The sequence below is a fragment of the Emydura macquarii genome, unplaced genomic scaffold (genome assembly GCF_026122565.2).
Source record: "Emydura macquarii macquarii isolate MOO-44397 ecotype Brisbane River unplaced genomic scaffold, CSIRO-AGI_Emac_v2 contig_450, whole genome shotgun sequence".
Classification (NCBI taxonomy): domain Eukaryota; kingdom Metazoa; phylum Chordata; order Testudines; family Chelidae; genus Emydura; species Emydura macquarii.
The window spans coordinates 196,603-214,105 of NW_027130587.1; the positions used below are offsets into that span (position 1 = coordinate 196,603).

General features: G+C 45.1%; 1 protein-coding gene across 1 annotated transcript in view; it reads left to right on the forward strand.

The window, feature by feature from the left end:
* Positions 1 to 508: 508 nt before the first annotated feature.
* Positions 509 to 17,503, forward strand: part of LOC137146399 (myeloperoxidase-like) — a 50,692-nt gene continuing 33,697 nt past the window's right edge. Inside the window, exons 1-7 of the mRNA XM_067537656.1 lie at positions 509 to 574; positions 3,201 to 3,278; positions 6,173 to 6,266; positions 9,969 to 10,144; positions 11,228 to 11,351; positions 13,606 to 13,735; positions 16,671 to 16,874. Of these exons, the coding sequence (XP_067393757.1) occupies positions 3,203 to 3,278; positions 6,173 to 6,266; positions 9,969 to 10,144; positions 11,228 to 11,351; positions 13,606 to 13,735; positions 16,671 to 16,874 (804 nt within the window). The 5' untranslated portion in view covers positions 509 to 574; positions 3,201 to 3,202. The remainder of the gene's footprint in view (positions 575 to 3,200; positions 3,279 to 6,172; positions 6,267 to 9,968; positions 10,145 to 11,227; positions 11,352 to 13,605; positions 13,736 to 16,670; positions 16,875 to 17,503) is intronic.

A 17,503-nucleotide genomic window follows, 5' to 3' on the forward strand; every position in this document is an offset into this window, starting at 1 on the left:
TAGTTGTGTTTGTTATGACTAGGAGAATCACATAGTGAATTGTCAACCAGGTGCAAAGGTTGTCGACCTTTTCAGAAATCTCGACCGACTTATGAGCACTGCTAGGAAGGAGCCAGTGGTAGTGATACACATAGGTACCAGTGACATAGAGAATATTTATATTCTGTATATGAGCTGGAAGAAAACATAAAATCATCACTGATAAAGTTTGCAAATGACACAAAACTTGGGGGAATGGCAAATAATGAAGAGGACAGGTCATGGATACAGTGATCGGGATCGCTTGGTAACTGACGATTAGACTTTTTCACCAATCAGTCCCTAGAAGTTAAGGAACTGTTCCTCTTCCCTGTTCTATTGACACATGTTGCCTGTGAAGAAGGAAGTGTGCATTTCTCAACTTAATCTAGAAAAGAAGCGGTAAATATTTCCTCTTAGCCCAACCTATCGTCAGAGGTGTTTCTTCTTGACAAAGCCCAGATCAAACTCTGTCAGTGCCCGCCCTGAGATCAGTGCGGCTGCTATAAAAGACCAGATCACGGAGCTACCTTTATCAGCTGAGCGGAGATAGCAGGTGAGTTGCTGTGACATTTTACTGTCTTTTTTATGGCTTTGATATTGCTACTAAAATAAGCAAACTGTTTCTGAGGGAGGACATGAAAAGCTGGGTGTGTGGTAAGGAGGAGTGGGCTATAGGAGTCCTTGCCCTCCTTTCTTTCTTTTGGGTGAGGGAAACTGATTAAAAGAAGGAGTCCCCTCTCCCACCCTTTCCCATGTTCCAACCCCATCCCTTTCAGGAGGAAACACTGGGATATGTTATAGTAAAGGGCTGTGAGGAATAGAAAACACTAGTTGCTTTAGAGGAAAGTGCAAGAATCTTTCCATTATACAAATGGGGGCTAACCTCCCACCTCGCTGTGTTAGGACCCTTCATAATTTCTTTTACTTAGAGATTGATTTAAACCTTGAAACAGGACGTTCAATGGGTCTTCTAAAATGTATTGTAGCACTGACTATTCTAACTGTGGATGTTCTTTTATCCATACAACTCTCCAGTCCCTTTTTGAATCTCACTAAATTATTGCCCTCTGTGACATCCTGCAGCAGTGAGTTCCACAGTCTAATTACACACTGTGCAAAAAAGCATTTCTTTTTACGCCAGTCTGGAATTTTCCCCCTTTTAATTTCCTTGTATTTCTTGTGTTGTGACAGGCAGAATAGAAGCCCCTGATTTCCCTTCTCTAGGCAGCTCGTTATTACAGATGGAACTAGTGGTGCCACCTGTATTTAAGTTTGCCCAACACGTCCCATTATAAGACCCAGTTTTAGCTGCTTACTACCTCGCCACACTTTAACTTTTTGGCTGAAATTTTCCTTGCTGGGTGTCCGTCAGTTTCAGAAAAAAATGGTTCATCCATTCCTCAGAATGAGATTAGGGAAAAATCAATTTTGCCCTGTTAAAAATAGTCGTACAGTTATTTAATTGAGAAGATCTAGCACTTCCATGCTTTGGATGCTATGTTCTCTGAGAAACCAGATCCTACATATCACAAAATTGGACACCAAAAATTAGTGGATTCTTTTGATTTAAATTCTCTGTGCTTCAGTTCACCCTCTGTAAAATGGGGATAATACCCCCTCAGATCACAGGGTGTTGTGAAACTAAATCAGTTAATTGTGAAGTTCTCAGAAACTATAGTGATAAGCAGCATGCAAAATCTCAGAAGGAAATTAATATTAGTGTTTTCTGAGCAGGGTTTGAACAGTGTGCAGTACATAAGGTCTGGGGCCACACCCTGGACAGTGAGAGTAAGGCAAAAGACAAAATGTTGAATAACTGTTTTTTTCACTAAACATTGTCTGTCCTGTGCCAGGAATAAGGCAGAGGCCCTGTAGACAAAAGTAGAAGGTATCACAATGCATAAGCAAAAGAGGGTCCAAGGTTGTCTGGGCAACCTTAATTCTGGCATTTCCTAACTTTTGAAGGGTTGATTTTGCTACCTGAACACTGCTCTTTTAATGTAGATTGTGTACGGAATTGTGTCTTTTTTATCATGTCCCCTATTATTCATTTTCTCCTTCTCTTCGCCCCCTTCCAGTCAGGCTTGTCCCTTCCTATATTCCTTTACTGTCTCTTAAAGAGCTGCATTTATGCCCACCCCTAATTTACCCCAACTCATCCCAACCTTCCTCCACCCAGCTCAGCATCCTTTGATCCTTTCCAACCCAATGCCTTCCACTGAAAATCCACTCCAGGCTCAAGCCCTAGATTGAGAACTTCTCCTGCCTGGCTTCCCCCAACCTCAGAACCCTCCCTCCTGTCCTGCCCCGCTCCAGTTTGACAAGCCTTTCAGATGCAGGCTCCCCAAACAGCCTCAGGCACAGACCCCTCCTCTGCTCAGAACTCCACCCACCTGAACCCCCAGCACTAGAAAACCCCTTCCTGCCAAATTTCCCAGTCTCCAGAGCACTGAACTCTTGCCTCTCCATCTGACCCCCAATCTCCCAAGTCAGACATCCCCCTCCCAGGTCAGAAACTCAGGATTGCCAACCTCAAGCATTCTAAAATCATGAGACAGGCTCAAAAATATCTCCAGATCAGGGAAAAAATCATGAGATTTTTGTATTTAAAAAAAAGGCAGTTTTAAAAATGTGTTGTCTGGTTTCTAGCCTTTAGGATGCACTCCCCATTTCAGTCTTTTCTCTGAGTCATAGAATGGACCACTGGATCACGTCTGGCCTACTGTACCTCACAGGGTAGTAATCCCCACCCAGATACCCCTGTACTGAGCCCAGAAACGGGGGATGGACTAAAGTCTCAGGAGCCATAGGCAGAGAACAGGAAAGACCAAGGTGCACCAGTGCCTGAGGTTCCTGCAATGGCAGGGAACTGATCTGGTGAAATATGCCCAGATGATCTTACCAAGCCTTCATGCTGCAGAGGAAGGGAAAAAACAAAAGCAAAATAAAAAGTTACTGACAGTCTGATCTGCGGGCAAAATCCTCCACCTCCCCAATCTTAGTCTCACCTGCAAACTTCATCAGCAGCGAGTCCATGTTTCCATCCAGAACACTGATACAAATACTCAGTAAACAGAGCTGTGGATGTTGATCTTTTTCACTGGGTGGATGAGATCTGCGACTCCTTTACCTCCGTTCATTATTGCTCCTAACCCAGGTGTGTTTGTGTTTCTCTCCAGGGATGAAGTCAGGGATCCCCCTCTTTGGATTCTTGCTGGCCCTGAGCCTGTGCCAAGCATCTGGATCTTCCTTAAATGGTACGGTCCCCTTTTTCCTGCTGCTGTTGCTCTGCTTTAGGGGTATAATGCTTTGTGGTTGGCTCCAAAGTCAAAACTCACTGTGGGCCCTCACCCAGTCTATATAAGTTTGTCGTGTCCCCTCCTGCCTCACCCACACAAAATAAAACATCTGCCTCGGAAGCTTACATTTGCTATGAATAGCCAAGGACTTCAGAGTTCCTAATCATTATCCCCGTTTTACAGATGGGAAAATTGAGGCACAGAAAGGGTAGATGCCTTGCTCCAGAACACAAAGAAAGTCACACACAATAGAGCCAAGAACAGAACCCAGGTCTCCTAATGGCCTGTCCACTAGTGTCCTAGTCACTGAGCCATGCTGACTCACCGGTGTCCTCTACAGTGAAACACAACGGATTTGCAATATAATAAAAAAAAAGGCTCCTCTTGTTAAATGGGTTGCTTTTGCAGCCATGTCATATCTCACACCCTCCTTCAGGTTTTCCTGTTGGCATTCTTTTGGGAAAGATTTGGCAAAAACAGTGCAGCTGGTTTTTTTTACAATAAATAAATTACTCATTCCAGGCTTGTTCTCTTGCAAAATTTCAGTTCTCAACCCAAGGAGGCACTAGAACTCTTCAAGGAAATGACTGGAAAAAGAGTTGGCAAAGCTACCTATTTTTCCTTTAGTCTCATTCATAAAAAAGAGCCGAACTGTTTTGCTTCAACTTGCCAGAAATACTTTGCCTGAGGCACAAAGCACTCCTGGGACGTTTCAGCCCTTGAAAGATTTAAGGTTGGCCAAGTTATAACAACGGAAAACAGGCGTTATAGTGGGAAGTGCTGGGCAACATCAATAACAAGGGTCACCACCAATGCCCCCTATAATTAGTCCTCAGCCATAAAGATTTATGTTTATAAGTGTTTACACACTGAAAATATGAATTGACTCTTGCCAGGATTAAAAACTCTAAAGCTGGCTGTGTGACTGGCTGTGAAAATTGCTCAGTAAATCCTGGGGGGACGTACAGACTCTGCATATAGCTTTGATTCAAATTATTTCAGCACATAAAATATTATGAATTAAAAAGCCTCAACTCACTTCTTCCTCAGATAAGTAAGAGTACTGAGTCAGCAAGTCATAACAACCACAACATCATCGGGTGTAATAGCCAATGGCCAAAACCATCACAGTGATGTTAAATACCAAAAGCAGGTATTCAATACAACGAGGAAGCTCTTCAAAAAATGCAACACCCTTAGGTTTGGCTACTTAAGAAAACAGTAGTACTATTATGCAAACTGCTGAGCAAAAAGGAAACCAGGAAGAGCAAAGTAAATGGCATGGTTCAAGAGGCTATCTGAAGCCAGATAAAAATTAACCAGAACATGTGCTACAGCAGTCATTACAAATGAGGGAAAGGAGGAGGGGTAAAATGAATTTTATAGATTAAAGAGTTGAAGGCATAAACACAACAAGAAATTCTCTATCAGAAGCAGCCAGTCACAAGCAGAGTGCCCCAGGGGTCAGTGCTGGGACTGGTTTTGTTCAGCATCTTCATTAATGATCTGGAGGATGGAGTGGATTGCACCCTCAGCAAGTTTGCAGATGACACTAAGCTGGGGGGAGTGGTAGATACACTGGAAGGTAAGGACAGGATACAGAGTGACCTAGATAAATTAGAGAACTGGGCCAAAAAAGTCCAGTGAGGTTCAACAAGAACAAGTGCAGAGTCCTGCACTTAGGATGGAAGAATCCCATGCACAGCTACAGACTGGGGACTGACAGGCTAGGCAGCAGTTCTGCAGAAAAGGACCTGGGGTTACAGTGGACAAGAAGCTGGATATGAGTCAGCAGTGTGTCCTTCTTGCCATGAAGGCTAATAGCATATTGGGCTGCATTAGTAGGAGCATTGCCAGCAGATCGTGGGAAGTGATTATTCCCCTCTATTCAGCACTGGTGAGGCCACATTTAGAGTATTGTGTCCAGTTTTGGGCCTCCCACTACGGGAAGGATGTGGACAAATTGGAAAGAGTCCAGCAGAGGGCAACAAAAATGATTAGGGGGCTGGAGCACAAGACTTATGAGGAGAGGCTGAGGGAACTAGGCTTGTTTATTCTGCAGAAGAGAAGAATGGGGGGGATTTGATAGCAGCCTTTAACTACCTTAAGGGTGGGGGGGCGGTTCCAGGGAGGATGGAGTTAGGCTGTTCTCAATGGTAGCAGGTGACAGAAGAAGGAGCAATGGTCTCAAGTTGCAGTGGGGGAGGTTTAGGTTGAATATTAGGAAAATATATTTTTCAGTAGGAGGGTGGTGAAGCACTGGAATGGGTTTCCATCTCCATCCTTAGAGGATTTTAAGGTGTGGTTTGACAAAGCCCTGGCTGGGATGGTTTAGTTGGGGTAGGTCCTGCTTTGAGCAAGGGGGTAGACCAGATGATCTCCTGAGGTCCCTTCCAACCCTCATATTCTATGATTCTGATAAGTTCCTACCTATTTAGGTCCTTCGTAGAACACATCCTGGTCCTCTCGAGGAACTGGAGAGACAAGAGCTCTATGATTCATAGATTATAAAGCCAGATTATTTAGATAATTTATTCTGGCTTCCTCTCTATGAACAGGCCATTCAATTTCACTTAGTTACCCTCGAGTTTAACTTCATTTCATGTCTCCCTTTCTTTAGAGCTTTGAACCTTTCTTGTGCTATGGATCTATTATATATACCCGGCAGCCATTCAAAATAAACATTCAGATTCTCAATCAAAACTCAGGCTTGGCTTTAAGTGTCTAAAGGTTAATCCAGCAAATTCAATGCCGGATGGAGAAGAAATGTGCTCCTTTCACTTTGGGGCGGTGCTGTGAGCTGGTGGGAAAGAGTTATCTTCATCTCCTGCTCTTTACTCTCTTTGGACTAGATATCTTGGAGATGCTGCCAGACCGATTCTTTCTGAGAAGCACGGATGAAGCCAAGGAGATGGTGGATGCTGCATACAAGTATGAACGTAACAGGTGAGTTCTCATTGTGTTATCCTTACTAGGGGCACAACTTTACCCAAAAAATGGGGAAAAATCATTATTTGGGGAGTTTTCCTTTTGTTCAAATATTTATTCTATATGGAGCCATCAGAGTTCCGGGCTTCAGAACCTTTTTCCTTGCATGGATTTCACTCATGCACTAATCTCTTCCCTCCACAATGGCATGGACCATCTCCTCTCCCATTTGGGATTACACAGTACTGCTATGGCAACTACAGCAATTGCTTACAATGCAAAAAGAGATTAGGAAAGTACCCATATTTTAGCTTCTTTCAATATAGATCAGCCTGTGGAAATAAGGAGATCCAGCACTACATGACCAGCCAGCTCTGTGAGGATCACCAGCAGCCAGGGACCAGGATTTGCCACTGTCACTACAGTGATTCTGTAGGGAAGAGTTTAGCTTGTTTCTAGTCTCAATATCAACTCTGTTCAACCATTCTGGAAAATAGGAAACATCTATGGGAAACATGGCACGTTTGGTCTGTAGCAGGGTAGGATTTTGGAGGGAAGCTTGAAATTATTGGACAAAGCGCTTCTCAGAGATCACATTGGACTGTCTAAAATGAGGTGTAATTCCCTTTTGGAAAGTCTACTTTTTTTGTGAAGTCCTATTTAAAAGTGATTTGGGGTTAAGACCCTCCTTATATTAAATAAACAAACAAGCAAAGACACACGTTCCTGGACTTCTTTCTGTGAAAATATTCTGACTGACTATGCATAGTCATTGGGCCAGGGAAAAAGAGTAATGACACTAAGCCTGGAGCACACTCACCTGGGAGACCCAAAGTCATGTTCAGACAAAAGGGGAATTGAACCGTGTCTCCCACAGCGTAGCTGAGAGCCCTAGCCACAGGGCTAATGGTTAAAAGGGAGGCTTCCTCCTTCTGCTCCCCCCATCCAGCCATTCTGTGAGGCTTGTCATGCTTTGCTTTTGTTAAAATGCCTAAAACTAAGATGAAAAATTTCAAGTCAGGTCAAAATAAAACATTTTGTTTCCACATTTCTGAAACATCTACATTTTTAGGTCAACATTATTTGATAAACTCGATACAAATTCACAAATTGATTTGTCGACTGAAACTGCATTTTTTTGGTGAATAAACTAGCCTTTTTTGCCCGGCTCTAGTATTGATTATGCTATTCATCCTAAAAGATGGTGTTAACTCTGGTGCCTAATTTTGACAATTTGAATATCAATCTGGTTATTCCAATATTATTAATTTTTGCAGAAATATCTAGTTGATATATTTATCTGCTCTGGCTAGACAGTCAGCTCATTTGCAAGTATGGAATAAGGTGGACAGTGCTGCACATTTAAACAGGTGTTGGTTTAGTGATGTAAGCATCATGTCCAAACAGAGAGGTAATGTCCGGAATAGAGTTCCTCCCGGATGCTTCTTTGTTCCTGGTCATGAAGATTGCATTACTTGCTACAGTTGCTTTATTCCACATGTGGCTGGCAATGAGACTCTTCATTCCTCTCCCACTATCATACATGCTACCACTATCACCAGATCAGATTACTGTAGCTTCCTGGAGCTGAAGGTGAAAGTGACATATAAACTCCAACTTCTATGACACTTCGCCACCTGCCTTTCATGCTATTTCAGGTATGTTTAGTCTAGTGAGTCTCAAACTTTTTGACTCGAGGGCCACAGATATCATTTTACAACCTTGAAGGGCCACCAGTCTTCACCAGCAGCCCCCTCACTGTAGTCAGAGGGAAGGAGTTCAGCGAGGAGGCCTCCCGTCCCCTGGCTGCAGCAGGGAAACTGTATAGGAAACTGCATGCATCCTGTAGCCCCATGTGTGCCACCCGGGTCCATAGGCAGTGGCTCACTTCTGCAGTCAGGGGGATGGAGATCAGTGCTCTCCTCCCTCTGGCTCCCGCGGGGATCCCAGCACCTATGGACCCAGGCTGAGTGTTTGCCATGTGTCCTACTATAGCCAGGAGGAGGAGAGCGCTGATCTCCCATCCCCTTGTCTTGTAGCCCCGTGGCAATGCCCTTTGGCAGCCAGCAGGAGGGGAGCAGTAGGCCACTTTGAAAGACCCCGCGGGCTACTTTTGGCCCGTGGACCATGGGATGGACACCACTGGTCTAGTCCCAGCCAGCAGCAGAATTCTAACCCAGGGCATTTTTTAAACAGAAAGTTAGATGATCTTCTCACAAGTAAGTGACACTGTTGATGAGCTCTGTGAAATGCTGCTCTTTATTTCCACCCGTTAGGCTCTGGCTTCTGGTCATGGATGTTGACAGGCTTTCCAGGCCTTTATCACCTCTGGAATGGAGCACTGAAACACACACTACAACTACGCTAACTGAATGGACTTGACTTATACCTAACTTCCCCATTGTTGTTCCTTATGCTTAGATGTATATATAGACCCCCTATCTGATTTCTGTTTCTTGCATCTGACGAAGTGGGTTACAGCCCACGAAAGCTTATGCCTTCAGAAATTAAATTTGTTAGTCTTTAAAGCGCTACAGGACTCCCGTTGTTTACACTACATACAATTACTTCAAATTTCAGCAGATACAGAATTCAGCTGCCCATTTAGACAGTGGTGCTTCCCATGGGGCACACATGACATGTCTGCTCCTGTGTCTGCACGAGCGCCACATTCATTTCAAGGAGAAATTCAAGAAGCTGCTTTGACTTGCTAAGCTCTAGGGGTATGTCTACACTGTGATCAAACACATGTGGCACTGAGTCTCAGAGTTCAGGTCAGCTGACTTGGGCTCAAGAGACTCAGGCAGTGGGGCTTAAAATAGCAGTGTAGACATTAGGGCTGACACTGGCGCACAGGATCTCAGACCTTCCCCACTAGCAGGGTCTCAGAAGAGAGGCCTGAACATCTACTCAGCTATTTTTAGCCCCGCAGCCCAAGCACCATGAATCATTGATCACAGAATCATAGAAGATGAGGGTTGGGAAGGACCTCAGGAGGTATCTAGTCCAACCCCCTGCTCAAAGCAGGACCAACCTCAGCTAAATCATCCCAGCCAGGGCTTTGCCAAGCCGGGTCTTAAAAACCCCTAAAGATGGAGATTCCACCACCTGCCTACATAACCCATTCCAGTGCTTCACCACCTTCCTAGTGAAAAAGTTTTTCCTAACATCCAACCTAGACCTTCCTCACTCAACTTGAGACCATTGCTCCTAGTTCTGTCATCTGCCACCTTTGAGAACAGCCTCTCGCCATTCTCTTTGGAACCCTCCTTGAGGTAGTTGAAGGCTGCTATCAAATCCCTCCTCACTCTTCTCTTCTGCAGACTAAATCAGCTCATTTCCCTCAGCCTCTCCTCATAAGTCATGTGCCCCAGCCCCCTAATTATTTTTGTTATCCTCCGCTGGACTCTCTCCAACTTGTCCAAATCCTTCCTGTAGTGGAGGCCCCAACACTGGACACAATTCTCCAAATGTGGCCTCACTAGTGCCAAAAAGAGGGGAATAATCACATCTCTCAATCTGCTGGCAATGCTCCTATTCATGTAGCCCAGTATGCTATTAGCCTTCATGGCAACAAGGACACACTGCTGACTGATATCCAGCTTTTTGTCCACTGGCACCCCCAGGTCCTTATCTGCAGAACTGCTGCTTAGCAAGTTGGTCCCCAGTCTCTAGCAGTGCTTGGCATTCTTCCCACTTCAGGGGTCCTTTTTTTTCCAGAGCAAAGGAGGCCTTGAAGCACAAGGACATCAGCCCCTCAGATATCCTGAAACATTTAAAGGAGCCAGTGGCAGGAACCAGGTCTGCAATCCGAGCTGCCGATTACATGGAAACCACCCTGAACCTTCTGAAGAAGAAGCTGCTTTGGATTACGAAAGGAAAGTTTAATATCACAGGTACTGTGCACATAAGCCTGTAAATAGCTGATTAGCAGCAAATCTGTCAATGGCAGGACAGTCCAGTAGTAGTTCTTCTCCAGGCCAATATTCCCAGTATCCAAACTACTGATGAGCCAGATGCAGTATGAAACACCATTATAACAAAATATGTTCAGTGCTGGCGCAATCACAAATCCTGGGAATGGAAGCCACCACTTAGCTCATCTAGTCCACCTTCCCATCAGGACTGTTCCCAGCTATGGCATATGGATATGTGCTAGTTCAATCTCCAGTCTAGGATTAAGTGTCCCAGATGTTACAGCTCCCACCATTTCCATTGTCTGCCTAGCTCCTCCTGTCAGGAAGTTAGTCCCTACTGCCCACTGGCTGGATTTGCTGCTCTTCTCTAAAGTCCCTTCTGTCTTACTCCAGTTCTGTGATAATTTGCCAGTGCAGGACAGCAAACTGAAATTTGCAGGGAGTTCTACTTAGAAACAAACAACTTGGTGGGGCCTCTTGATTCTGGACTCTCAGCGTCCCTGTTATTTCTTCTTGCCAAGTTTGCAACACCTCCCATATTAGTATTATGTTCTCTCCCAACTTCCCTACCTCCCCTCCCTTCCCCTCCTGCTCCACCCCGCTTTAAATTCTCCCATTGCTTCATCCCTACCTAGTCCCTGCAACCTAGCCTCAGACTATGTCACCATAGTCACTGAAAACACCATATATTTCAAAACCCCAAAATGAACTTCATCTCATCAGTATTTGAATCAAGCAGGTGTGCTTAACGTAGGGATTTTGCCATCAGCCTTTTTGAATCAGTCCTAGTATTCAGATGCTCCAAAACTGCTGAGAGATGAAGGTTGCAAACAAAATGATTCCTAGAACATGAAGTGCTGAGTGTGTTTCTGTCCGTGAAGCTGGCATTTATTCTGCAGGAAAGCTCATGTATTCTATTGGTATAAACTAGAAAGAGTTTTTAAATGATGTACTATTTGTCTGTAGAGCTTTCCTGCTGGGGAAGCCGTGAAATGGAAATGTTGGAGACTGCTCCAGAAATTATGACAGAAATGGCTTCACTCTGACTGGCTTCTCTTGCAGATGTACTAAGTAGGAAACAGAAGGAGATTATTTCTAAGGCAACCGGTTGCGACTATCAGATTCGTTCCATTCAGTGCCCAAAGAACAGCATTTACCGGACCATTACTGGAGAATGCAACAACAGGTAAAGGACTGATTTTTCAGGTGCAGTAGAGGGTCTCAAGCCTATATCGTGTTCAGTATAGACATCTTAAAGTTGTCGGTATAATACCATCCCACCAAGCAGAGAAAAGTGTACTATCAGTTATTTGTAATGCGATAACCTGGAGGGGCCTGTTGTGGGTCATCACTAGGTGCTGCACAGACACACAAAGAGACTCGAACCTGGAGTAGTGCAGCAGGCTTCGCTCAGGGGCCTAGTGATCAAACTGTCTCTGAACCTTGAGGCTGGCCTTCCAGGCAGTCCTGGGTCATGCCACCATTCGTCACCCCTCAGAATCCTTCAGGATCTCTCAGGAGGCCGGGGGAACAGGGAAGGATGGGGGACCCAGGCCCTCCCTCTCCACTGAATCCCAGGTCAGAACCCAAGGGCGAGGGGTGAGGGGTGGCTCAGTCCCTTCTGACTGCCATTCCAGATCAGCCTCCCTTGGGCCACTTCCTGCCTTCCTTTTTCCCTTCAGCTTGGGGCATAGCCCCAGTCTTCTGCTCACACAGTGCTGGTAATTCAGGGCTTCGGCTGGAGTGAGCAGGGATACTGCCCAGCTCACCCTTGGAATCCAGCTGTCCCCTCTTAGACAGAGGAACGGGGTTCCAGACACATCTTACTCACCGTCCCTGTCCTTCCCCTGTAGATTGCTCTGCCTCAGTGGCTGCAGCCTTTCTGCCTTCTTGTGGCCAATGTCTCCTCTACTAGCCCCTCTGCCAGACTGCCAGACCTCCCTTTTAAGCAGGTCTTCTACAGGGAGCATGGCTAGCAGCTATTGAGGAGCACGGCCTTCTGGGTCCAATACTGCTTTTACCATCGTGTGAGGTCTGTAAACCCCATCACAAGGAGTCTTGGAATTTCTTTAAGTCAAAGGTGCAAGTGATCTGGAATTTGTATTCCACGTGAAGGGGAAAACTTGTAGGGAAGAGCTCCACATTTAACGGGGTGAATAATCACCCCAAAGTGATACTAGAACTAAGATGACAGTGTACAAGGAATCATAGAAATGTAAGGCTGGAAGGGACCTTAAGAGGTCATTTAGTTCATCCCCTCTGTGCTGGAGCAGGACCAAATAAATGTGGACCGTCCTTGACAGGGGTTTGTCCAACCTGTTCTTAAAATCCTTAGAGCCAGGATCCTTAATCCTAAATCCTTAAAATTTAGGGCCAGATTTTCAAAGGTCTTTAGGCATCTAAAGATGCAGATAGGCGCCTAGCGGGACTTCCCAAAGTACCTAGGTGCCTAATGCTCATTGAGAAAATCCCACTAGGTGCCTATCTGCATCTTTAGGGATCTGGCCCCTAATGACAGATGTAGCTGTCAGGATTAGCACCCAGCTGGCACTGTGCTCTAACTACTCTATATCATGGACAAATATCTTTATCTCACACAGGAGTTTTTTCTCATGAAAATGTCCTGAGCATTCGGCAGTTTTGTATATTGTAAAAATGTACATCTCTGTGTTCAGTGGTGCCATGTTCATTTCACATACACTGCATGATGTCAGTGGGAGTTGGGGTCCAGAGTTTCAAAGGATTTAGGTGCCTGATGATGCAGATAGGTGCCCAGTGGGATTTTCAAAGGTGTCTAGGCACCTAAGTCCCCTTGGATGCTCTACATCTCTGGCTCCCGGAGCTGTGGGGTAGGTGAGGAGGAAAAGCATAGGGCCTCACCTGCAGCCAGGCTGGACAGCTCTTGTCAATTTCACAGGCTGCCAGGAATCCAAACATTCTCCTTTCAGTTCTCCCAAAAAATAATTTTTCTTTCACTCGCTTCCCATGAAAAATGTCACGTTTTTGATGTTTTGTCTTGGGTGGAAATGAAAATGTTTCTAAAAGACAATTCTTTCCCTGGGAATGGAGTCCCATTTTCCAGTCAGCTCTAATTGTGAAGTTAGGTATGTTGAAGATTGTGAGGCACTCGTTCTGCAGTGATGGAGGCCATATCAGCAGATCGGATTTAAATGCTGAATTACAAATGTGAGTGTAACAACAACATGAGGATTCATCCTTTTACCTCAGTATTAACCATAGCCTGCACTAACAGACCGTGAGTCTTTGCCTCGGAGGTTGTCTGCCCAGATTATAGCTATTGCCTCTTAATCTGAAAATGATTCCTTTGTATCGTTATAGCAATTTGACTTGATTCCAGGTTGAAAAAGAAACTCTGCTTCCCTGCAGGGTGTATAATTTCTGAAACATTTTAGTTGTTTGTTTTCTTCCCAATGTTACAGGAAGCATTCTTATTTTGGAGCTTCCAATCGTGGATATGCCCGATTGCTCCCGGCAGAGTATGAGGATGGAGTGTCTCTTCCCAAAGGATTAATTGATGGGAAACCCTACAATGGATTTCCGCTTCCACTGGTATGAGACTGTGAGGTCATTTGATTCCTTGTCTAATCAAGGACTGCCATATTTCAGACCTCTCCATTGCTGGGGGGAAGTGCTCCCTGGGCAGAGGCCAGGCCAGGCTGCTTCACCATTTAAGTCTATTTTGAGGGAACAAGTGAGGCTTAACCTATACATATCATAGAATCATAGACGATTGGGGTTGGAAGGGATTATATTATATCAGATATATTATATTATATAATGTAGTTATAATAATTATAATAATAATAACAACAATAGCCTCACTCAGCCAATCCTTTGCCTAGATTAAACTCAAAGCTGTGTATCAGGAGTGGTGGGACTAGTTACTTGAGCGTTACTACTTTGGCCTAATAATGATGTGGCCAATCAGACTTTTATCGCTTTCACTTGTCTGAGATTGTAAAGGAAAAACACCTACCACCCCTGTCTCCATGCTCATTATAAGTGGCTCAATAGCAATGCCTAGCGTTCAGATCACCTAGTCCTATCATCTATTTTCAGCTGCTTATTATTTGTAACTATCTGGTCTTATTTTGTCTGTGCTGGTCTCTGAGTCAGACTGATTTTTTTTAAGGAAAAATGTAACAAAAACAGTGCAGCCTTTTCAATGAATAATGTTTGTGGAAAATGGCTAGTTTTGGCAATATAAAACATTTTTCTTCTTGCCTATTTTTAAAAAACGTATCCAGCGCCCCATGAGACGGGAATAGATTTGGCAGAGGTTATTGCTCAGGTAGCTGACCCAGACATGACCAACTTACATGCAGCAGAAAATCACCATTTGCATCTGAAAAGAAAAATGTTTAGATCCTTGCTCATTTTCGGAACAGTCCAACTGCACTGGACAAACTAGCAAGCTGCAGCATCCCTCCTGCACCGTATCATAGTCACACAACTCACACGCAGCTGGGGCACCAGGTGAGTCACAGGCAAAACAGATCTTCTTCTGCCATTTAGCACAGGTGAGGGAGCACTGGAGTGGGATCAATGAGACCATGACTTCTAGCTTCACTTATTCCATTTAGTGGCGTTAAGAATTATGTGCACTCGCCGGTATTTGTTATTAAGCCAGGCCTACCACCGACACGTTAGAGGCAGACTAATATCATTCCCCCACCTTTTGACAGATGCAGTAGCTGAGGATCAGAAAGACTGCAAACTATCAATCCTGGCAGGGCTGGAACAGAGCCTAGTTCTCTATTACTGCACGGCCGACTCTCACCCTCTTCACCACAGTGCCTCTAAGAGGGTGAAATTCACCACTGTGCAGAGGGTCAGCCCAAGCCCTGTGCATCAAGTAAGCCCTCAATGTAAGTACTTAAGTAGTGCACAGGCCTGGGCTTGCATTCTGCATGGGGTGAATTTCACCCAGAATAGGTATGTCAAATCTGCGCATCAGACATTGATGTTTGTAAGGCAGGGTTACCGCTGCAGAGCCACCTTCACAAAGTGCTTAGAGAGCCACTGATGCCTGAGAATTGTGCCAATGCATTGCATCACTAACAAACATTCTCATTCTCTTTCAAACAGTTTAAGCTCTTGCTTTTATACTCAGAGATTCTGGGTTCAAACCCCTCAGACTTCCTGACTGGGGTGTCCTCATGCAGCATTCTACTGATGTCGAGCAAATAGTGTAACCCACTGGCAACGTGTCTGTCGTGCCAGTCCAAAAGTCAGTCCTCATAGAGGACCTAGGAAGAGCTTTCGTAGCTTGAATGCATATCTCGCTCACCAACAGAAGTTGGTCTAATGAAAGATATTACCTCACCCACCTTGTTTCTCTCATATCCTGGGACTGACACAGCTCCAACAACCCTGCATACACATAAAGGATAACAGCCTAGTTCTCCTATGAGCTACTGGAGTGACTCTTTTAGCTGAAAAGGGCTATATTCAAAGCTTGCTGGTAACCCAAGCTCCTGGGTTACTAAAGTTGCACATGATGGAATTGTATTGTTTCCTCAGGTTCTTTACATTCTAGGGAAAACTATACCAAAAAATATTGTTAAAGGAAGGTTGCAAAGTCGAGCCCTCAAAAGTGAGGGAATACCAGACTGAACCCAGCACCCCCACTCCTTCTGGGTCATCCCGGTTCCACTGCCTCCCACTGCTCTGTGGAGAAGTCAAGAGGAGAGGTTCACATTCCCACAATGGCAGAAGAGTTTCTCTTTCTCATCGAGGGGAGAGATCCATCCACAGAGGGTGTCTTTCATGTGCAGATGTGGGGTGATTTCAATCTGGTGTCTACACACATGACTGAATACACTGAGGGAGCTGATTGGTTGAGTAAAGAAGTTCCATTTTAAGAGTCACTGTACAGAGTAAAACCACACTGTAAGACCTCATCACTACTATCTTTTTATACTGTGGTTGTGCCTAGGCCCCCAGTCATCAGTCAGGACCCCATTGTGCTAGGCATTGTGCAAACACAATCAAAAGAAAGTCCCTGCCTCAGAAATCTTCCAACCTTAATAAAAGATGAGACAAGAGGTGGACAGTCAGGGAAGCACAAAGGAACACCGGGCAACGTGATAGGTGGGTCTCAGCTCACCAGCTGCCTAAATACAATCTAGTTGGTTGTAGGCCGGATGGCAAAGGAGAGTTTTAACTAGGGGTTTGAAGGAAGAAGGGGAAATGGCTTGCAAGTGTTTACAGGGAGCTCTCCCCATGGTTGAATGGCAGCATGGGAGAAAGCAAAAGCTGCTTCTTTGACGATATTCAAGTGGGTGATGAAGTCTGCATCATTCACAGTTCATAGAACTTCATCACTGAAGTTCAAAAATTGACTCAGCATAACCAAGTTTTGTGTCAGATGATTTCTCCAGGTCTGTAGCAGGCTACCCCTAAAGTTACAGCACTTTCCCTCGGAGGTTAAACATGTTTACTACGTCTCATTCATAAATGCTTTTGTCTTGATTCTGTGCAGGTTCGAAAAGTGTCAAATAAAATAGTTCACACAGCCAATGAGAATGTCACCCAAGACCAGGAGCGCTCTCACTTCTTCATGCAGTGGGGTCAATGGGTTGACCACGATTTGGACTTAGCTCCTTTCACTACTACAAAAATCACCAATAAAGAAGTTCATTGTGAGACCAGTTGCACCTTTGAGCCACCCTGCTTCCCAATTAAGGTACCAGTACAGCCTTAACCCCTTCCTCCCTTGCAGGAGCAGCCACTGGGTTGTATAGCAGATAGTGTAGAAGGTTAGACCCAGATAGACTTTATGGTGAAAAAACTGAGAGATGAAAGATGTGAATTCTTCAAAGAGCCTAAAGTACTTATCACACTGTATATATGACAGGGGAGCTATAGTTAGGATGCCTAACACATTTCTGTTAGTGGGGATTGGTGTCCGCCCCGGCTGTATTGCCTAGTGGTGCGAGTCTGCAGCCACAACAGGTGGCTGGTGAAAGTCTAGGTGGTGTGCAGAAGGGGAACCCGGGTTCTCCCTGCTCCACTGGGGTTCCAGCCCAGGGTCCTGTGACTGACACATCAAACAAACAGCCTGGAGCTGACACCCCAAGCCTGCTCCCTGGGTCACTTCCTACCGCAGCCTCTGCCCCTCCAAAGTCACAGCAGAGTCCGTGTATGAACTCACTGAGTGGGGATTTCTCCCTGGCAATGATCCAAAGGCTCTTCTCCATATGTTGCAGCCCACCATTCTCGGTCGCCCCTGGACCCTTCGGCGGCTCGGCAGCTGGTCTGGTCCAAGCGGTGTGGAGCTCCTATAGCCTCTCTGCAGGAGTCAACAGCGTAGGA